The 24423-nt window shown below is 38.5% G+C and overlaps 1 protein-coding gene across 1 annotated transcript; it reads left to right on the forward strand.

Moving 5' to 3' along the window:
* Nucleotides 1-2247: 2247 nt before the first annotated feature.
* LOC128508247 (C-type lectin domain family 4 member E-like) lies at nucleotides 2248-22754 on the forward strand. Its single transcript, XM_053479471.1, has 5 exons — nucleotides 2248-2320; nucleotides 3505-3730; nucleotides 11124-11247; nucleotides 22400-22506; nucleotides 22607-22754. Exons 1-5 carry the CDS (start codon nucleotides 2248-2250, stop codon nucleotides 22752-22754), a joined length of 678 nt encoding a protein of 225 aa, XP_053335446.1.
* The last annotated feature ends 1669 nt before the right edge of the window (nucleotides 22755-24423 follow it).

The raw sequence follows: 24423 nt of genomic DNA on the forward strand, positions 1-24423 counted from the left end.
ATCCGAGAACCACACTCTGGTCGGCCAACAGGGCGCTATCAATAAGAGGCGCATATACTGTTGATGGACCCTCGCCAAGACTCCCGGGAGCAGAGCTATCAGGAAAAGCGCATAAAGGCGTAACCAGGGCCATGTACGGGCCACGGCGTCCAGACCCGGGGTAGCTGGAAGAGTCAGAGAGTAGTAAAGGGGACATTTGCTGATCTTGCGAGGCAAAGAGGTCCACCTCTTCTACCTGAAATCTCTTCCAGATTGACTGACTATTTTGGGGTGGGGTTTCCATTCCCCGTGTGTCAGAGATTGACTGGACAGAACAACTGTTCCCACATTCATATGCCCTGGAATGTAATTCGCCCTGAGGGACAGGAACCTGGTGCGCTAGCTATTTAGCGGCGCAAGCACAGTCCGTCCTGGCGATTAATATATGAGACTGCCATAGTGTTGTCCACCCGCACTAGGACATAATAGCCTCTCAACTGCTGGATGAAGTGCTTTAGGGCCAGAAATAGAGCCATCATTTCGAGGCAATTGATGTGCCGCGCGAGAAGATGGCCTCTCCAGATCCCTTGGGCTGGACGGTCATCTAAAACCGCACCCCAGCCCATGAGGGAAGCGTCTGTTATTAGCATCTGCGACGACAAGACGAACTTAGAGTGGGACCCAAAGTCAGAAACTGGGGTCTGAACCACATAGGAAGGGTACGAAGCACCTGGCGCGTAACCTTTATTGGGGATTGGCCCTAGCGTGAAATCCCCTGGTTCTTAGCCACAACTAAAATGCTCTCATGTGCAGAAGGCCCAAAGGTGTCACCGTGGATACAGCTGCCATAAGAGCTAAGATCTATGAAAGTGATGGTCACTTTTTGGTCTAGCTTGATTTCCTTGAGGGTGTTGAGAATGGATTCGACACAAGCGGGAGACAGCTGTGCCCGCTTACGATCGAATCCCATGTGACACCCAATATGTTGTCCTCTGAACAGGAAAGAGCACGCTTTTCCTGGCGTTGGGTCTCAACCCTAAGAAACAAAGATGAGCTAGGACGACATGCTGATGTCAAAGCGCTAGCTACTGAGACTGGGCCAGCCAGTCGTCTATGTAATTCAAAAACGGATGCCCTGGAGTCGTAAGCGCCAGAACTACATCCATGCATTTCATATATGTGCGGGTGAGAGAGCTAGACCAAACGGAAGGACCCGATACTGGTAAGTTTCGCCCCCGAAAGCGACCTTAGGAACCTCCTGTGTTGTGGCAATATTTCTATATGAAGTAAGCGTCCTTCAATCAATTGTCCCAAATCAATCGCTTGGTAGAATTTGAGAGCAATCACTTTGACAGTCATCATTTTAAAGCTGTATTTTTATTTTTTTATTTTAGATAGCGGAACAGCCCGCGAAATCTAAAAATTGGATGTAGCCCTCCGTTCCTCTTGGGAACCGAGAAATACCGACTGTAGTAGCCTGACTCACTGTCTGGTAGGGAAACATGTTCCATGGCCCCATTCGCCAGCAACTTCTGTCAGCAGATGCGCACTTTCCAGTTTCACGGAAGTGGAGACCACCCCGTTGAAACACAGAGGGTGATGTGAGAACTGTATCCTGTAGTTTCTCTCTACAGTGCTTAGTACCCAAGGAGATATGCTTGGCAGTAGTTTCCACGCTGCCAGTTTCTCTAAAAGGGGCAAAGTCTTGGCTGCTTGGTTAAACGGGGGGCGATGTTGGATGTACGGCATCTTGAAACATGGCAGGAAAAACCGAAGAGCTAACACTTTGTTGGAGACTGGTGTTGCCCGAAACACCAGTGGTGGCGGAGCAAAAACACTGACCTCCTAGGGTTCCAGGAAGAACTTCACTCTCGAAAGGAATTCTGCGTGCCTCTCCCCATTGGGGGGCCACCCCCATGGTCCTGGGCACATAAGCCTCAGGGCTTCTTTGTGAAGAAGACAGTATGCCAGTCTGAGCTCTTTTCAGGCGGATTGCGAAACGCAGGCATGACGCACCCCAATCTTTTCGAGGGGGTGCCCGGCTCAAAAACACTCTCCTTGTGTGTTTCACGCCTTGCAAGCGTCAGATCCGGTCAAGACTGGTTGGCCGACAGTCCCGACTCTTGAGCACAGCAGGGAAGAAATTTCCGAAGGCTTGTTAATATAACTTTGCCTCATAAACCTAGTGGCGAACGAGTTAACGACATTGCCAAACAGGCCGGAAGGCGTAATAGGGGCATCAAGGAGGAATGCGCGATCCTATGCTTGATGCCGCTAAGATTCAGCCATAAGTCTGTGGCCCGGCGTATTCCAGAGCGCCCTATCTTGAAGAGCCCCGCCAGTACTCAAGTCTCTCAGCAGGTCAGCCTGGTAGACCTGCAAAACCGTCATGGTGTGCAATGGAGCACCAACCAGACCTGCTGCCTGAAAAGCTTTTCCCTTCAGGGAAGATAAAAGTCTACACAGCTTGAAAGGAAGTATTAGCTTTTCAGGGAGGATGATGAACCAGGAGAAAAATAGCCTGGAAGCGTCTCTTCTATCCATGGCCCCATGGCATCATCATATAACCCTGCGCTTCCACCTCAACTATATTTAAACAAATAAATAAAGTAGATGGCAGGAAAACACAGGATAGATACAGCTTACTCCATGAAAGCGTTAACTCATATGGAGCTTGCTAAGAAAAAGGGAGAGAGCGTTGTTGAGGCTCCGCCCCCCGGCCACCCGACAGAACCTGCCGTCTATGGGTTTTTTTTTTTTTTTTTTGTAAGTGCTTGGGTGCTATTTCCATCTCCGCGGAGTGAGAGAGAATGTTTATCCTTGCCCATTCACAGGAAGCGCAGCACGCGCTTGCGAGCGGACAGAGGGATTTCCCGATCCAACGAGGGAGTGAGAGATAGGAGTTTTAAATCCATCTCTCACAGCTCTGCTGGATACACATGTTTTAAGCCCCAGAAATGCGCCGCGGCCCGGAGCTTCTCAAGGAAGGGCCCGCGTGAGCACTTTATTCAAAGCAGTAAAGTGTAGAGATCGCTCTCCAATATGTATTTATCAGACACGGTGGGACATCTTAATTAAAACTCTGCCATATTGGTGAGTTGAACACTTTCTTATTTTGCTGGTTTAAACACACACGCAAACACAACAAGGTCAGTGAAGACAAAAGATCTGAGGAATGTTTCCGGTTCACTCCTATTTATAACCTGCAGGTGCCTCTCATTTTTAAATGTTAAAAACATTCTTTTAATGGACAAGAAAGTGTAAAAAAGTAACCAAGAGGTAAGGGAAAAAATTGGATGATAAATAATTGTTTTGAGGGTAATATGGCTTATTAAAGACACGGGTCAAAACCAACCCATTAACATAAGAGATAGTAAAAGAAAGCTAACATAAGAGGAAGGTTAATACAGTATTATTAATAACATTATATAATTTTATTATATTTAAATTTATTATGCTTATTATATTTATTATATATTAATTTCTGTCTAATTGAGTCAAAATCATTTCCATAATAAAACACAGATTTGTGTGTGGTGCTGCTGTGTGTTCTCCTGCTGACTGCCATCACAGTGCTGTGGATCAAATGCAAAATCTTGAATACAGAAAAAGACCAGTTACAGACCAGTTACAACAACCTGACTATTGAGAGGGACCAGTTACAGACCAGTTACATCAACTTGACCATAAAAAGTGGCCAGTTTCAGAGGGAGAGAGATGAATACCTGAGGAGACTTTGTGATTTGGGTAAGTAGATAGATTTATCAAAGGGGAGATTAGAAGGAGAAAAGTAAAAGTGTGTACAAACAACATAGCACAATGCATGAAATGTTCACGGGAACCAGCGGCGCGTGTGCGCGCTTTTTCCCTTTGCCGAGTTTGGATTTAAAGTCAGATGAACGTGCACGCCGATATGAGAGATTTATAAGAGATTTCTCTTTCCCAGAATTACAACAGACATACATTTTATACGTGTTAAATAAGCGCTGTCTTTGCAAAGAATGAACTGTTATATAGCTTCTGTTTGCATCGGTTTATTGTTATTATAAAAAAAATAAATTAAAAGACATCAAAATTTAAATATATAAAAAAAAAACTGGGAAAAAAGACCTACAGAATAGAACATTAAAATAACTAAAATATACACTTCTATCTTTGGTATAATATGGTTTTATATCGCGGCTGGAATTTTGTTTTACTAAATAATATTTATGCAGTATAATAAGGGCCTCTTATTTCTATTTACTTTAGGTTGTTGTTCTTGCAGTGTGTGCTTTGCAATATCAGACACATTCAAATGCAAATAATACACCCTCCCCAGGTGTGAATCAGCTGTTCTCACCTTTACACTTGGAGAAACTAAAATGCACCCACTGTGCATGGTTTCAGCAAAGTGGAGGATATTGTATCAGGCCTCTTCTTAAATTTGTGTAAATTTAAAATCTTCTGGATTCTACATTCTAAAATTGACATTGTTACCGTTTTTAATCCCTGGAATGAGATTTTTCTTATCATAACATGCATGTTATTAATCACTCTACACTGTTTTTAATTACTCTACAATGTTTTAATTTTAGATTTTATAAAAAAAATAAATAAACCAAATAAATATATTCCATTTGTATTTTCCCTTTGTAAAAAAGCATTAAAAATGATGGGTTGTGTATCGAGCGATTAAAAACAATACAAGGCGTGTTATGATAAGGAAACTTTCTATCTCTTCCATTCCAGTGATTAAAAAACAATAAAAATGTCAATTTTGGAATCCACAGACGCTTAGTGGTCCGAGCACAACGTAATAATCTTTGTATGATAAAATGACTTGTTGCATGAATCTACACGAAGGGCTTCAGTTTCAAATACTTATTCAATAACATGATAATAATTAAAAGTAAAATAATATTGTTCTTTTTGCTGTTTATGTCCACCATTTAATAATTATTTAATTATCAATAATTAAAGCTGCTCACATGGCGCGCGGTTTTACTTAAAAAAAAAAAATGCAGTGTTTAACACTAGAACTACCAGGTTTTTCTGACCCCTCCAGCCCTATCAGAGGTAGGCCAAATGGCCCCTTGGTTTTAAATTAACAACGTAATTACTGACAATTGACTTCCATTCATTTGTAAATAGGTGGCCGATTGGAATGTGTCACTCCCCTTCCCCCCACAAATGGAAGGGCAGAGTAAGAAAAGCTTTGAAGGACGCTGGGAAACCATATTTAAATCGAAGAGGAGAACAAAAACCAGGAAAAAATCCACCTAAAGAGTTGAGTGGAAGAAGCGTATGTGTGATGTGATCTCTCTCTCTCTGAACACGCTGAGGAGCACTAAACGCCACAAAAACAGTTAACCTATCAAAATAAACCAAATACCATATATAATAATTTAAATGTACATAATTAAGGTCAAAGACTATCTATCTATATATATATATCTATATATATATATATATATATATATATATATCTATATATATATATATATGTAAATATCAGGATTACATCATGATTCTTTCTCATTGATTTTACTATTTTGCAAGTTGTCTGAGCCGTACACACAAACTAATTAGACTTTTTTTTATATAAAAAGAAAGCCTTTCAGGTAACAAAGTATAAAATAAAGCAAAGAGCAAAATGAGTAAAGATAAAAATCTGTGTCAATTTATCTTTGTTATTCGAATAGATACACATTACTGTACAAATAAACATAATATGAATACAAAACAAAGTTTTTTTTATTTTTCGGGAAGATTAGGTGTATTCAGCAGTATTGAATTAACAAACATGAAAGGTGAAACACTATATGCTTACACACTTCATCCATCATTTCATTCTATTTTATCTTAAATATGTGTGAAGAATAGAGTGAACTTTATAGTTACTTACACTATGTGTATCTGTTATGAATAAAACACATGAGCAAATTAGATTTGAATGGGTTGTTATTGTTGCTTCCATAGACATCTTTGTGTATTTTACAAGCTTAACATGTGTTGTTTTACCAGTACATATGTGTGTTTAAATGTCTGAAACCTAAAATATGCCTTATGTGGTTAACCCTCTGGGGCCCGAGGTGATTTTGGGGCCCTTGAGATGTTTGGACATGTAATGTGTCACTCTCCTTCCCCCCAAGAAGTGTACTCTAAAGTACCTCACACATGGCTGTGGTTTGGATGACTGTGGGTAGGGCTGTTTACTGATGACAAGCTAAACTTGGGAATAAAAGGGATAGTTTACTACATGCATTCACAATCTTCAAGAACTTATCGGTACAAACAAGCTGCAAAGATGCCAAGACATTACACTGCTGCTAAGGCTTTGGCTCTGCTGCAAAACAATGGGTGGCCCATTGTAATGTGTCACTCCCCTTCCCCCCAAGAAGTGTACTCTAAAGTACCTCATACATGGCTGTGGTTTGGATGACTGTGGGTAGGGCTGTTTACTGATGACAAGCTAAACTTGGGAATAAAAGGGATAGTTTACTACATGCATTCACAATCTTCAAGAACTTATCGGTACAAACAAGCTGCAAAGATGCCAAGATAGTACACTGCTGCTGAGGCTTTGGCTCTGCTGCAAAACAATGGGTGGCCCATTGTAATGTGTCACTCCCCTTCCCCCCAAGAAGTGTACTCTAAAGTACCTCGCACATGGCTGTGGTTTGGATGACTGTGGGCAGGGCTGTTTACTGATGACAAGCTAAACTTGGGAATAAAAGGGATAGTTTACTACATGCATTCCCAATCTTCAAGAACTTATCGGCTCAAGAACTTATTCCAGCTATGAGACGGCAAAAAATGGCACAGTGTGGGTTAAGGAAGAATTAGGGAGGCCGCTCCCTCATGGCCAACTAGAAACATATACATGTGATGGAGAGCCAACAGGAGGAGTCAGAAGAACCATCAAAAATTGCTTGCAGAGCTTCTTGTTTTTGGTGAGTTGTGACATCCTTCACACTATAAGAAAATGTACAGTTGAGTACACTATAAGAAAATGTACAGTTAAGTATGGCCGCAGGATGGAAGCAGATTGGGACATGTCTGTCTATGAACTGATGGCGTTCATCTCCACCCTTCTCTGGAGGGGGGTGATCAAAATTCCGTCGCTGGCTGATGCATGGTCGGCAACATAGGGGATCTCGCACGTCAAGAGCACGATGGCCCGAAACCGCTTCCAGGACATCATGAGACACCTACGCTTCGATGACAAGGACACATACACTCAACGGGTAGCAACGGACAAGTTCGCAGCAATCTCAAACGTTTGGCAGATGTTTGTTACTAACTGCATCAACCTTACAACCCGGGCCAGCACATCACTGTCGGCGAGCAACTTTTTTCGCTGTCCTTTCCAGAAGTACATTGCCACAAAACCTGACAAGTTTGGAATCAAGTTTTGGGTTGCATGTGACTTGAAGTCAAAATACATGTTATCCCGCTATCCCTTATCTTGGCAAGGACCTCAGTCGTCCCTCTGGGGAGAGACTGTCCGAGAATGTGGTCATGAAGCTGATTGAGCCTTTCATGGACAAGGGAAGAACTGTTACCACTGACAATTACTTCACTTCATTGTCACTTGCTGGACGACTGCTCAGCTGGAAAACTACCCTTGTTGGCACCATAAACAAGATTCGTCGTGAGCTTCCATAATCAGCCAAACAATCTTCGGACCGCAACGAATTCACCACACAGGTATGTTGTCGTTATTTTTATCTATTTTTATATAAAGTGCTGTATTATGTATTTGATCTATTTTAATATAAGCATTTATATAAGTGCTGTTTTATTTCTTCTTTTCTATTTTGAACCTAGAGCAAGAGCTCCCAATTTCATTGTGCTATTATACTTTATATAAAAGTGCAATGACTATAACGTTTTATCTTTTCTTATCTTACTTATCAGGTGTTTTTAACAACTGGCACTACACTCACAGTTTATGCGCCCAAGCGGAGGAAGACCGTCTGCATCCTCAGCACCATGTACAACATAGTTGAGATTGGGGATAACAGAAAGAGGAAGCCAAACACAGTCACTGACTACATCACCATGAAGTGTGGCGTGGACATTATGAACCAGAATGTTCGACAGTACACCCGACGGGCAGGAACACGGCGATGGCCAGTCGCTGTGTTTTACAACTTGATTGACATGGCAGCAATGAATGCTCATGTGCTGTATCAGGCATGCACTGGAGTGAAGCAGAGGCCAGCTTGCAACTGAGCTTGCTGAGCAGTTTATGCAAGAAAGGATGGTGGACAAGGAGCAGCTGCTTTGGCAACAACCTGCCACACCACACCCAGGGAAAAGGGCCAAGTGTCAGGTGACCTTCCAGTGCAAGAAAAATAATGCAACCTTACGCTGTGTAGCCTGCTACAAGTACACATGTGGAAAATGCAAAAAGGAAACTGAGTGGCAGTGCCAGATATGTGCCAACAGATCACACCAATGAACTGCTAAAATACTGGTCACTCACACACACACACACACACACACATACATACACAAACACCAGATGTTGTACACATATGTAAATATATATATTTTTCTATGAGTGGTAGTAGTTTGTATGCTGGGAGAAGGCTACGTGGAGATAAATGAGTGGAATTTACATACCATTTGTCTTTAGTATGCCTCTTCTCTTTTCTTTTTATTCTATTTTATTATGTTTTCTTATTGTGTCAATTTGTTGGGCAGTCGTGCAATACATTTCACTTCATGCCGTACCGTGTATGTATGTGAATGTGACAAATAAAATTTGAATTTATGTTGTATGTTTTTTTGTTTAAGAAAATAAACGCTTTGAACTTTGGAATCTTTGAATACATTTTTTCTACACTAATTGTACCCATGGTATGGCCCCTTACATATTGCTCCTAGATGACTGTGATCCCTGATTGTAAAGTCAATAGCACCTTGTACGTCGCTCTGTAAGTAATTGCCACATTTACAGAACAAAGGCAACTGTTCACACGTGATTAAGGATATTAGGTAAAAACAACCGGGCCAAATGGCCCCTCTCTGGTAGAGCTAGGGGGATAGGGCCAAATGGCCCCTCTCTGGTAGTTCTAGTGTTAATCAAGTATATGTCGCCTCTCTTTATGAAACGATATGAGCTCGTGTCAGCTCATATCGGGAGTATTTTGATCAAAGGCTAGATTAGAAGGGGAAAAGTAAAAGTGTCTACAAACAACATAGCACAATGCATGTGTGTGAATGGCCGAAATGTGGTTGTGAATTAATCTTTAAGTGAAAGTAAAATGTTCGCGTGAACCCGCAGCGCGCGTGCGCTCTTTCACTTTGCCGAGTTTTGATGTCAGATAAACGCGCGCGCCGATATGAGAGATTTATAAGAGATTTCTCTTTCCCAGACATATAACAAACCCACATTTATACGTGTTAAATAAGTGCTGTCTTTGCAGCGCTGTGCGAAATGCACGCCGATGTGAGCCATCTTACTATCTCAGTCATAATATACAAATATGTTTTTGCTGTGTAGTGGACTGCGCGCGCACAACCTCTCGCGGGCGAGCCTCTGAATACGCCGTTTTAATGGGGGTGGAGATAAGAAACACCGCACCGGCAGAACGAGACTAATGATTATGAATGCGTCGGGGAAAACAGCAAGGAAACTGACTGGCCTTTTTAATAATTCATTGATAAGTTGATGTCTTCGTTTCGGCTGTGAGTGGATGTGCTGTAGTAATCTACGCTTTATACGAATTACATAAGCTGATTTTTTTCCCATTAGTTTATATAAAAGCAGACATTTTGCTTTCTGTAAGTATATATTTTTCACGTCTGTGAGGCGAGTATACACGGCGTTTCGGTTTATTTTCTGACGTCCTCAAGTTTACAGAAACCGATACAGAATAGCGCTGTATCCCTGTTTGCTTTCATTATTTTACAACATCATAACGTTTTTTCGTCATTGTTTTAAATAAAAGTAAAGCTTATATAGCTTTATTATATAGTTTTTGCCCATTAATCTGACAACACCTGTGACACACCCACGTTTTCTGATACACACCGCCAGAGTTTTTTGGCTACGCGGGTGTTACACATGATGAAATATAAAGGCTCACTGTGTTAACATTTACTTTGCTTAAATTCGATGGAACTAAGAAACCCCTATATTTAAGTTCTAAATTTGTACTGTAATTTTAGTACTGTGATGATAAAACTTGTATTTTATAAGGTTTTTGCCGGCAGTGGTACAGTGCAACGGGGGTGCTGGGATGTAAAAATGTAATTTGTTAAAATGTTTCCATTATTTATTAAAGAACATTATGATGATCATAACAGCCTACTGTGTCTTATAATAACGCAAAAACACATCGACATCTGCTGACGCAGTAGCACATCCTGACAATGTTCGAATTTTTATGGTCATTTATTTTCGTTTATTTCAGTTAATAAATCTACTACAAATTTAAAGAACACAAAATATAAGATGACAAAAAACATACATGTGTAGCTTTTCTAATTACACATGATAAAATCTAAAGGCTTACTGTGTTAACGCTTACTTTGCTTAAATTCGATCCTAATAAGATTCAATTTAATTTAAATTCTACATTTGTACTGTACATTCTACTTTTTTTAATACTGTAATTATGAATTTGCTTAATTACAATTTTTCACTTGATTTTATCCACTAATATGTGCAGCTCTAAAGGAGCAGTGCCTCATTAATCCTTGAGAGAATGAACTGATGCTTGAGGCGTCGGTCTATAATTATATAGTGCCAATCAGTGGTAAAGCCAGCAAACGCACAAACCCAAATGTCGCCACCGTGAGGCGTGGCGGTAAAACCAGAATCCCGCATATGTAACATCTGTACATGTCTAATTTCTATACAACTACTAGCTAACTTTGGCTGTATTGTAATTACATCTGATTAATTACTGATCACCTCAATATTAATTCCCAATCACATTATATACAGTACGTACCGCGCCCGTTTCCACACCCAGTGTCTAAAATGTAAATGTTTATATAAGTGCTTATTGTCCACACATAGTGTTCTCTTTAGAGTGTGTGTGTGTGTGTGTGTGTGTGTGTGTGCTGTTTTTATTTATCCAGTCAGGGCTTAAAGAAATAAATACAACAGTACCCTTCATTTTTATCTCTTTAGACAACCTGAGGTGTTTCATCTCCAGTTCCAGTCTTTACTGGATGTCTAATGAAAGTAAAAGATGGACTGACAACCAACAGGACTGCTGGAACAAAGGAGCAGACCTAGTGATCATAAACAGCAAAGAGGAACAGGTGTGTGTTTGTGTGTGTGTTCTATGTATTACACATTCAGTTGACCTCATTCAGTTGATGTACATTTAGTTGCATTAATACTGCATGCTTAATAATATCCCATCCATACATTTTTTATGTGACCTTCCTTACAAACTATAATAGCATCAATGCTGTAGCATAAACTGCACTGACATAAAAACAATTGAATAATGTGTACTTCAGTATGGTTGACTTAAGGACACCTTTAATTTTTTTCAAGTTTTTATTTTATTTTATCTTTTTATTATGATCCATATCAAACCTGCATCTGAGCACCATATACTGCCAATTAACAGGTGACTGCATTACATATTTCAATGAACACATTTTATTTTATTTCTACACAAACCACGCCTAATATTTTGCTAAATGTTCCTTAGCAAGTTTCACATTTACCAGATGCTTTACGTTCCAATCAAATCTGACTAATTTACATGTTTCCTCTCTAAAACGTGCAGTAAATTTTATTCAATTCTTATGAGGTTTACACAAGGCATTTAAACATAAAAATATTTGAATAAAAAATTGTGTGTTTTATGGAATATACACTCAACTAAAGGATTATTAGGAACACCTGTTTAATTTCTCATTAATGCAATTATCTTATCAACCAATCACATGGCAGTTGCTTCAATGCATTTAGGGGTGTGGTCCTGGTCAAGACAATCTCCTGAACTTCAAACTGAATGTCAGAATGGGAAAGAAAGGTGATTTAAGCAATTTTAAGCATGGCATGGTTTTTGGTGCCAGACGGGCCGGTCTAAGTATTTCACAATATGCTCAGTTACTGGGATTTTCACGCACAACCATTTCTAGGGTTTACAAATAATAGTGTGAAAAGGGAAAAACATCCAGTATGTGGCAGTTCTGTGGGCGAAAATGCCTTGTTGATGCTAGAGGTCAGAGGAGAATGGGCTGACTGATTCAAGCTGATAGAAGAGCATCTTTGACTGCAACCGAGGTATGCAGCAAAGCATTTGTGAAGCCACAACATGCACAACCTTGAGGCAGATGGGCTACAACAGCCCCCAAGACCCCACTGGGTACCACTCATCTCCACTACAAATAGGAAAAAGAGGCTACAATTTGCATGAGCTCACCAAAATTGGACAGTTGAAGACTGGAAAAATGTTGCCTGGTCTGATGAGTCTCGATTTCTGTTGAGTCATTCAAATGGTAGAGTCAGAATTTGGCGTAAACAGAATCAGAACATTGATTCATCATGCCTTGTTACCACTGTGCAGGCTGGTGGTGGTGGTGTAATGGTGTGGGGGATGTTTTCTTGGCACACTTTATGCCCCTTAGTGCCAATTGGGCATCGTTTAAATGCCACAGGCTACCTGAGCATTGTTTCTGACCATGTCCATCCCTTTATGACCACCATGTACCCATCCTCTGATGGCTACTTCCAGCAGGATAATGCATCATGTCACTAAGCTCGAATCATTTCAAATTGGTTTCTTGAACATGACAATGAGTTCACTGTACTAAAATGGCCCCCACAGTCACCAGATCTCAACCCAATAGAGCATCTTTAGGATGTGGTGGAACGGGAGCTTCGTGCCCTGGATGTGCATCCCACAAATCTCCATCAACTACAAGATGCTATCCTATCAATATGGGCCAACATTTCTAAAGAATGCTTTCAGCACCTTGTTGAGTCAATGCCACATAAAATTAAAGCAGTTCTGAAAGTGAAAGGGGGTTAAACACCGTATTAGTATGGTGTTCCTAATAATCCTTTAGGTGAGTGTATTCACTCATGGTATATAGGTTCCTGGTTAAATCATTAGAAATAATGGGTAAGACTACAATTAGTGTAAAAAAAAAAAACTGTTCAAGCACATTTCTACAGTCCTCTCCCACACCTAAACATGTAGGTGTCTTTGAACAGACACACACACACACCCTTATGCCTCTTTTTGGCTTTCATGGGAACCTGCACAGGATCCTACCGACAACATAATTTTTACCACACTTGTTGAAAAATCAAACTGGAACATTGTTTCAATCATACAACTTTTTTGCAGTTCTGGTATACAAAGCGTTTTGAGGCCTTAATCACAGTTTAGTCTTTGCCGGCACGATATACTGCAGGTGAAGCTGTGGAATAATATTTGACAATGACAGTGATCAGGAGGAGAGAAACCAGGTTGAAAAGTCAAAGGTTGAGGATGACACAGAGCATAACCTAAGAAGGAAAACTCTGACACTGATGAGGAAGTTGTGAAGCTGAAGTTGTGGTCTCCTTCTGGTCCAAAAATAGAACCTAACCCTAACCGATATGCCATATCCCAAGTGGATGATATCAAGTCATCTTTTTCACACAGATTTCATTGTAAACATTGTCATGAACAGATCTCGCAACAAATCTGTGTCCAGCTTATGGAATGCGGGCACTGGACAGGCAAATTTTTCACGCACCAATTTCTTTGTAGACCTTCCATATCTTGTCACATGTGATTCGCTTTGATGACAAGAGCAGACCGCAGTCAAAGAGACAAGCTGGTAAGTTTGACAGAGGTCAGTTTAGCACCTGCCACAAACCAGGACCTGACATCACTATTGATGAGCATCTTGTTGGCTTTAAGCAGCTCGGATAGCACAGGTTTGTCGCGGAGACGTCTGCTAAAGAGCGTTTCATCTGGTAAACATCACGCTCGTTTTTTTATAGTCGTATTTTGATCGTCTGTAGATCGCCTGTTTGAGCTGTTAAATGATAGATCGCCTTTACATGTATACAACGTCTATACGACGTATCTTTATCATCCGAAATTTGCTGGTATGTGGATGGGATATATATATATATATATATATATATATATATATATATATATATATATAAAATCTGGAAATTACGGTGGCCCAGAAGGGCAAATCATCTTTCCCGTATATGTGTGTTTTTTCCCTTGTAAGTGTGTTTTTTCCCCTTGAAAATGTCCGCTTTTTCCCTTATAAATGTGCGCTTTTTCCCGTGTAACTGTGCGCTTTTTCCCGTGTAAATGTCTGCTCTTTTCCGTTTGTGCGCAACTACTTCTTTCCCGTGTGAGAACTCTTTCTCCAGTATTTTGCAAGCTAAAAGCTAAAGCTAATGCGCAAAGGACTATGGGAGTGGGGTCAAAACGCAACTGAACACGGAACCTTTCCGGATATCAGCTCCAGGACTCAACATCATGGAGTATACAGTGAATTATAGCGTGATAACGTTATAATTTTTACTAAATTTTCAACTGCACAGACTTACCAGGTAATGTTTAATATATATAATTAATCAGATGTTACTGTTTTAGGCACTAATGATAACTTTGTAGCAGTGTTAATACTATTGGAGTGTTTGGGGGAAATGCCGAGCCGAGTGTAAATGGCAGTGATTAAAAGGAATATTATCTCATTTAGACCATTAAACACTGATGTAAACCATCAGCTCCATGGAATCTCTGTAATATACATCCACATATGGATTTATAAGCAAGCTAATATCACTATGCTAACCGCTAGCGCTTAGCATGGGGAAACTAGCTTGTTTATTAATATATATTAGTTTAATAGTGTATTTGGACACATATACGTGATGTAAACATTTAGCTCCATTTTTTCAGTAAAATGCCTGTCCAAATATGAATTTATAAGCAAGTTAATATAATTATGCTAAGTGCTAGCTTACTAAAAGGGCTAAGATAGCAGAATGTCAACTGTTGCCTATCAACTATTGCTAATTATCCCTGAGCTGCTCCTGTTATGTGCCAAATGTTACAGATGGTTAACGAATTGTTGTATGTAGTTCATTGGAGCTCCTGAGTGCCATATAATGTATACTGCTGTATAATGTAGTGGTTTTATCATAGCTAGAGATCTTCTGAATAGTTAGTTATGTGCTTACACAATGTATGTAACAGTCAAGAAAAGGGGCTTTTGTTCAGGTTATAATCTATTTTATTATAAAGTCATTAAATATATGTTTATACTCCTTATAAAAAATAATACTTATAAAGTGTTTTTCTTCTCACAGTGAACTGTGTGTAAATCATCAACTGCCTGTGTATCAGCTGATTTCTACACCAGCTTTACATCCTGAGCAGAAGGTGAGTGCTCTGAAGTATTTACCTCTCTTTTCAAGAACACCACTGAGCACATCTTAATCAGGGGACAGGGACACAGTTCTCTTCATGGACATGTGTGTGTGTTAATGAATGGTGGAGATGGGGCCAAATTTTGCAGCAATCCTTAATAGCAAAACCAAATAATTGGTTTTAATACACAGCATTACTAAAAGCTTGCATTCTATGAAATTTTGTGTGCGTGCCTGCCTGCGTGTGTCAAACTGTCATATGATGTCAAACATCATGAAGTGATATTAACTTGCTTATAAACCCATATGTGAATGTATATTACAGAGATGCCATGGAGCTGCATAGTAACACCATGAAGTCTTTTTACTAGACACTTATAATAACATGTCTTTATTTCTCCCCTGTTGTAGATTGTCGTGGAGAGGACGACAATCTTGATGCTCTGCCGTCTTTCACCACCAATACATACATGTATTTTATTAATTTGTAAATAAAGTCTTTAATATAATTTACAGTTGAGTATTTATTTTTAGTTTGCTTATTATTTAGCAAAACATTTAAAGTGCATGTAAAGCATTGCTGCAAATGACACTGAATAGAATCAGATGTTACTCCACTCTGTGTGAGGGTACAGGCTTATATACAGTATGTGATTTTAGCATCAATAATGTTTTTCTACTAACTAAAGCATGCTGCCTTGGAGATATTAGTGACATTTCTGTTTCAGTTCGAACAACATATTCCATAATATTTATGAATACATTAATCCCATATGTTCAGCAGTTAAAACAGAGGTTCTTAAACATTTTACAGCGAAGGACTCCTTCAACTGTAAAACAAACACCTCTGCATACATTTACTTATAGTGCATTTCCAAAAATAAATTTTTATGTTATTCAAAAAGTAAAACTATTTGTTTTCATTTAAATGATTAATGATTAAATGATCCATGAAAATTAAAAATCTAGTATGTCAAAATATTAGAATATTTCACTTCGATCATGGGGAAGACTGCTGACCTAACAAGTTGTCCAGAAGATGATCATCTACACCTTCCAGAAGGAGTGTAGGCCCTCAAGGTCAAACTTTACCACCAACTATTTCACTGACCATGTTGTTGCTTGATTTGCCAGCCATCTCATCTGACCTTAGGTTTCATGGGAAAGATGAGCTGAAATCTGGGATAAATTTACAAGCTGAATGCTTCAAGTGTGATCTGCAAACATAACCAGGGTGTCATGTTTAACAGCTTAATGCAATGGGTTACATAAAAACACCAACTATTTAAAAATATGTAGGCTTATGAATAGTGGCAACGTATATCTACTGTATGTACTGTGAATGAAAAAGTAATATAAGTACACGTGAAAAAGCACACATTCACAAGGGAAAAATAATATATGTACACGGGAAAAAGTACACATTTACAAGGGAAAAAGCACACATTTACAAGGGTACAAACACATTTATAAGGGAAAAAAGCATACATTTTTAGGGGAAAAAAGGACATTTACAAGGGTAAAAAAAACACATTTATAAGGTGAAAAAAAGGACGTGCTTTTTCCCTTGTAAATGTGTACTTTTTCCCGTGTACGTATATTATTTTTCTCTTGTAAATGTGTGCTTTTTCACGTGTACTTATATTACTTTTTCATTCACAGTACATACAGTAGATATACGTTGCCACTATTCATAAGCCTACATATTTTCAAATAGTTGGTGTTTTTATGTAACCCATTGCATTAAGCTGTTAAACATGACACCCTGGTTATGTTTGCAGATCACACTTGAAGCATTCAGCTTGAAATTTATCTCAGATTTCAGCTCATCTTTCCCATGAAACCTAAGGTCAGGTGAGATGGCTGGCAAATCAAGCAACAACATGGTCAGTGAAATAGTTGGTGGTAAAGTTTGACCTTGAGGGCCTACACTCCTTCTGGAAGGTGTAGATGATCATCTTCTGGACAACTTGTTAGGTCAGCAGTCTTCCCCATGATCGAAGTGAAATATTCTAATATTTTGACATACTAGATTTTTGATTTTCATGGATCATTTAATCATTAATCATTTAAATGAAAACAAAAAGTTTTACTTTTTGAAGAACATAAAAATTTATTTTTGGAAATGCATTATAAGTAAATGTACGCAGAGGTGTTTGTTTTACAGTTGAAGGAGTCCTTCGCTGTAAAATGTTTAAGAACCTCTGTTTTAACTGCTGAACATATGGGATTAATGTTTTCATAAATATTATGGAATATGTTGTTCGAACTAAAGCAGAGATGTCACTAATATCTCCAAGGCAGCATGCTTTAGTTAGTAGAAAAACATTATTGATGCTAAAATCACATACTGTATATAAGCCTGTACCCTCACACAGAGTGGAGTAACATCTGATTCTATTCAGTGTCATTTGCAGCAATGCTTTACATGCACTTTAACTGTTTTGCTAAATAATAAGCAAACTAGAAATAAATACTCAACTATAAATTATATTAAAGACTTTATTTACAAATTAATAAATTACATGTATGTATTGTTGGTGCAAAAAGGCAGAGCATCAAGGGTCCGTCCTCTCCACGACAATCTACAACCGGGGAGAAATAAAGACATGTTATTATAAGTTTCTATTAAAAAGACTTCATGGTGATACTATGCAGCTCCATGGCATCTCTGTAATATACATCCACATATGGGTTTATAAGCAAGTTAATATCACTTCATGATGTTTGACATCATATGACACAGTTTGACACACGCAGGCAGGCACGCACACAAAATTTCATAGAATGCAAGCTTTTAGTAATGCTGTGTATTAAAACCAATTATTTGGTTTTGCTATTAAGGATTGCTGCAACATTTGGCCCCAACTCCACCATTCATTAACACACACATCATGTCCATGAAGAGAAATGTGTCCCTGTCCCCTGATTAAGATGTGCTCAGTGGTGTTCTTGAAAAGAGAGGTAAATACTTCAGAGCACTCACCTTCTGCTCAGGATGTAAAGCTGGTGTAGAAATCAGCTGATACACAGGCGTTTGATGATTTACACACAGTTTACTGTGAGAAGAAAAACACACAATCATACATATTATAAGGAGTATAAACATATATTTAATGACTTTATAATAGAACAGATAGAACCTGAACAAAAGCCCCTTTTCTTGACTGTTACATACATTGTGTAAGCACATAACTAACTATTCAGAAGATCTCTAGCTATGATAAAACCACTACATTATACAGCAGTATACATTATATGGCACTCAGGAGCTCCAATGAACTACATACAACAATTCGTTAACCATCTGTAACATTTAGCACATTACAGGAGCAGCTCAGGGATAATTAGCAATAGTTGATAGGCGACAGTTAATAGTCTGCTATCTTAGCTCTTTTAGTAAGCTAGCGCTTAGCATAATTATATTAACTTGCTTATAGATTCATATTTGGACAGGCATTTTACAGAAACAATGGAGCTAACTGTTTACATCACGTATATGTGTCCAAATACACTATTAAACTAATATATATTAATAAACAAGCTAGTTTCCCCATGCTAAGCGCTAGCGGTTAGCATAGTGATATTAGCTTGCTTATAAATCCATATGTGGATGTATATTACAGAGATGCCATGGAGCTGATGGTTTACATCAGTGTTTAATGGTCTAAATGAGATGATATTCTTTTTAATCTCTGACATTTACACTAGGCTCGGCATTTCCCCCAAACACTCCAATAGTAATAACACTGCTACAAAGTTATCATTAGTGCCTAAAACAGTAACATCTAATTAATTTTATATATTTAACATTACCTGGTAGGTGTGTGCAGTTGAAAACTTAGTGAAAATTCACTGTATATTCCATCATGTTGAGTCCTGGAGCTGATATCCGGAAAGGTCCCATGTTCAGTTGCATTTTGAACTCACTCCCATAGTCCTTTGTGCATTAGCTTTAGCTTTTAGCTTGCAAAATACTGGAGAAAGAGTTCTCACACGGGAAAGAAGTAGTTGCGCACAAACGGAAAAGAGCAGACATTTAACCAGGGAAAAGCGCACATTTTCAATGGAAAAAAAAAACACATTTATAAGGGAAAAAAACAACATTTATGAGGGAAAAAGCAGACATTTTCAATGGAAAAAAACATTTATAAGGGAAAAAATGACATTTATAAGGGAAAAAGCGCACATTTTCAAGGAAAAAAAACACATTTATAAAGGAAAAAACGACATTTATAAGGGAAAAAGTGCACATTTTCATTGGAAAAAAAACACATTTATAAGGGAAAAAACGACATTTATAAGGGAAAAAGCGGACATTTTCAAAGGAAAAAAAACACATTTATAAGGGAAAAAGCATACATTTTCAAGGGGAAAAAAACACACATATACGGGAAAGATGATTTGCCCTTCTGGGCCACCGTAGGAAATAAAGTAAAGAAACACCAAAGTAGAATCAACCAGAAGGTGGCAGTAGTGCAACACTTACGGATGCAAGCCGCCGTTAAACTCCAAAGAAAAAGAAAAAGAAGAACAGTTTGTTGAGAAGACAAACGTTTGGTGGGTGTGTGGAAAAGGTAAGCAGGAATTAATTCCCATCTTTTTAAATAGAAACGGCATACTGAACATAAATGTCACCTCCTGTTTAGTGATGTTTAGTCACGTTATTTTGGTTTAAGCTATTTCTTGTATTTTTAATCATACTTAAAATACTGACGGGTATATGCGCGTGCTTAATCTGCGGTTCTGTTCAATTTTCGATGTCCATGGACATCTCCGCGACTTGTGTGTGCTATCTGGGAGTATATCCCAAACAAATCATCTAAGTATGCATAAAGATATGGGCAGCATGTGATGCAAAGAGATGTTATGCCTGAAACATGCAAATGTAAACAGGCAAACTGGCTGATTGTGAGAAAAATCTGGAGAATTGATTTGACACCTGCAGAGGAGGGGTTCTAGAAATGACAATATGGCTGCTTTAAAATTGTAAATATGGTTATACAGTGTATGTGTGGACACAGCAAATACAAGTTTAAACCTTGTAATGTTTACAAGAGCTGAAGTTGATAAAAAGATCTAATATGACATTAACTGATAATATATGTATTATTGTGGACTGATAATAAAATAAAATTATCTGGTCCAAAGAGACTTGGAACATTATGAGTGTGAGCCAAGAACAAACAAAACATGAGGGTTAAGAAAAAGTATATATTAAAGTATACATCAGTGTGTTTATGCCATTAGGACAATAGAGTCAAATTATAAAGTGGACCTTGACACTATATCTACATCTGCCTGTGACCCCACTATTGGGCTACACTTGTCAGGACTCCTACCTAACCAGTCTACTGTAAGCATTTCCAAATAATTTAACAAAGTATAAGTAAGTCATCAATTTCCAGAAATTTTACAAGAAACCAAAATAGATAATATGAGTTTGTGTTGTTGTAGAACATACTTGTTTTGGTTTCAGAAGATAACGGGTTATATTGCTAATCAGTAACAGCTGGGCTGGTCTGCAGAGCAACCTTTTCTCTCGTCTGTTTCTCCCATTACATATTCTTCATCTCTCAAATAATGTTTACTGTGCACTTTTGTACACAATTTTCACAGTATTTAGGGACAATAACTATTAGCTGAGACCTCTTAATTTGGCTGATTTGGAGAAAGAAAAAGTAGGAACAAGCTTGAGCTGCCGTCTGCTTTAATTGCAAAGGCAATGCCATGTTCCACATTTGAGCACCTTCAGCATTGTTAGTGAAGAGTAAAAGTCTGAATCTGGCCATCAATCATTAATTTAGGTTAACCTTTGTATTTGTCATGTTTTCTCAACTATAGACAGAGGTGTCAAGTAACGAAGTATAAATACTTCGTTACCTTACTTAAGTAGACATTTTAGGTATCTATACTTTGCTGGAGTAATTATTTTTCAGCCGACTTTTTACTTCTACTCCTTACATTTTCACGTAATTATCTGTACTTTTTACTCCTTACATTTTAAAAATAGCCTTGTTACTATTTTATTTCAGCTAGTTATTCGAAAAACAAACAAAAAAAAAACATCCCGATAAATCGCCCCATCCGGATGGAGCGAATTTGATTGTGGTTGGATGAGAAGTATAAACATACCATTCCGACACCCTATTGGTTGGTACGCGATCCATCGCACCTGCACATGACGTCACGTCACACACTCCAGCAAGGACGTTTGAATAAAATAGCATTTTCGGTTGATAATACCCCTATCTCACCTTTGCGGTTTGACGCGGTGTTATATCCCTATATTACCTACGCGGTTTCGCGCAATGGCCGTAAGTAGGGTTCATTATGATAAATTAAACGTTTAATTTTTTTTGGGCGGTCCTCGTGGAAGCTTGCAGACCTCTTAGAACTTCATGGAACATAAGTGAAACGTTGGTGGGCAATCGCGGCAGCTCACGGTGCCTAACATCGCATCTCACTGTGAGCCAAACCGCATAGGTAAGATTGGGGTATAAGGTTGTGATAAGTAGACGAAGATGTCCGTGATAGAGACTCAAGATTCGAGCGAAATGTCACAACCAAGCACCAGCGAGGAAGGTAACAGCACCAGAAAGGTAACAGGAATTTTATATATATATATAAAATGTTTTTTTTTTGATTAATCATTTATTCTGACAGCACTAATGTTTATTATAGATAACCATACAAGGGTAATTGTTACTTAGCCTGCCCTGGGTGCACTAATTCTCTTGTATGTTGCCCTCACAGATTCCTGCAGCTAAGCTTGGATGTACATTTACATTCCAATAAAGGTTACTGATGACATGCCAGTGAAGTTTGACTTTTTGCACCATTAAAATACTTAGGCAACTAGTTATCATATCTTCTTCTCCATAAAACATGTTAATGCTCAGTAGTACACATATATGGTTCTTTAATGCATTTGCATTGTACTAAAATGCATTCTTTTTCAATTGCCATATACAGTATCCCAAATCACTATGGCCGTTAAAAAATACAACAAAAAAACAAGACAGAGAGAGAATGTTTAATCTTGTACTACATCCATCACAGGAGTTCATCTTTAAAATAAAGATCAGCAAAGCAGCTTGGATTGGTCCGAGTGACAGAGAAAGAGAGGGCGAGTGGAAGTGGGTGGATGATACACCACTGACGGCTAGGTAAGAAATCACTAACTAATTATATATTTTTTTAATGAAAAAGTTATTGACTCTTCATTAGACTGAGAAATACAGCATTTTCACCAATTCTCTCCCTCAGGTTTTGGGGATATACCGAACCCAACAGTAATGAAGCAGATGAGGATTGTGTTCTAGAAAGTTATTTTTCTGGTTCTTTGTTGAACTGGGCTGATTATCCCTGTAGTTCTAGGTTTACATGGATTTGTGAGAAGAAAATCTTTAACTAAATTGCTGTATGTGAATGAAAATAAATTGAATGTATATGTGTGTCTGTGTAGATCAGTGTGTTGTGTCTAACAAATTATGTTAATTACCATCATGGTGTCACCTGTTTTTCTTTTCTGTTACAGTGTAGTTTGAGACTTCTGTCTGCTCTCAGTTTTGTTTTTATTCTTCTTATATTTTTTTTAAATATTTTATTGTTATATATCTTTTCTAGAATTTAGGTTTCATTTTTTTATTATTTAAATGGATTTGTAATATGTCTTCTGTTGTTGCAAATGTCACAAGATTGCATTTTGGCAGTCCATGTTTCTGGGCCTGTCTTCAGTCTTCTTGTTGCTATTTAATGCACACTGAATCTGTGTCACTATTCGCATAATGGTGTCAAACTGGAAACAATGAGGATGTGTGTGCGGTTATACAAACATTTTACAGATCAATTGAAAAAGGATGTTAACATATCTAGGGACTAACAGGCCACCACAAAGGGAGACGTGAATCTGTCACTTTCCGGCAATGCTGACAATGTTATCTCTCTCTGTGATAAAAAGCAGCTGGAAGCGTGCTGGAAGAGGAAATCCAGATATCCTTCACCAACCTCAACCTCAAACAGTGCAAATCTGCAGGCAACTCCCTTGCACAAGAAAGAAGCCATTTCACTCTGATGACTCTGATGACAATCTCCAACTAAGATGGTGTAAATCTGCAAGAAACTCCACCAACCTCAACCTCAAACGGTGCAAATCTGTAAGGCAACTCCCTTGCACAAGAAAGAAGCCATTTCACTCTGATGACTCTGATGACAATCTCCAACTAAGATGGTGTAAATCTGCAAGAAACTCCTTTTAATGATTAAGAAGACAGTTTCAAACACCCCCTGGCAGTTGCTGACTTCCAGAAAGTATTTCCTGCTTCATCTCTTGGCTCAAGAACAAAAAACATACACTCCATACTTCAGGGACAATTATAATGCTAATCATTTAAAGTATGCCAGTAGGGCAAATATATTATATGTATATGCGCATAGAGGATGTTTGATATCCTTGTGTTGGGTTCAATGTGTTTTTTTCTAAACTTATGAAGTGTAATCAACATGTATAATCCCTTTCTTTGGGTGAAGGTATATGCAAGAAATGGAATGTTTGGTATTAAATGAAAGCTTGGTGTATTTAAAGAGTATTGATGTGTATCAAAATTCATCATATGAACTGAACTCATGTTAATACACTTTATGTAAATTACTAAAACTCCAACGAGACCGACCAAATGCTAGATTAATGTATGCACAGAAGAAAAATGGTGCTGGGCATGGCTACGCCCACAACCACCTCTGATTGGGACAAATGCCTAAGGGATGGACCCTTGGGGTCAAAAACACAAAGTCCGAACAACAAGACTTTGTTGAAATCCTAAGTCCTGCAACGAAGAAATCCTCAGAAGTTACAGAGCGCCCCATCAGTAACCAGGCAACCAACGCCTCACCAAAGAGCTTTCCCGAAATACGTCATCTCAACAACTGTGCACTAACCAATCAGTTAAAAAAACAGACCCGTTTTCACCCGTGTCTTCAATCATTGTCTGATAGGTGTGGGAACCTCTTTACTTAGAAAGTATAAGGGAAACAAAATCTGATAGTATCTAAAAAACAAAAGAGTTGTGCCATAATCATAATAA

Source organism: Clarias gariepinus, chromosome 20, assembly GCF_024256425.1.
Source record: "Clarias gariepinus isolate MV-2021 ecotype Netherlands chromosome 20, CGAR_prim_01v2, whole genome shotgun sequence".
Classification (NCBI taxonomy): Eukaryota; Metazoa; Chordata; class Actinopteri; order Siluriformes; family Clariidae; genus Clarias; species Clarias gariepinus.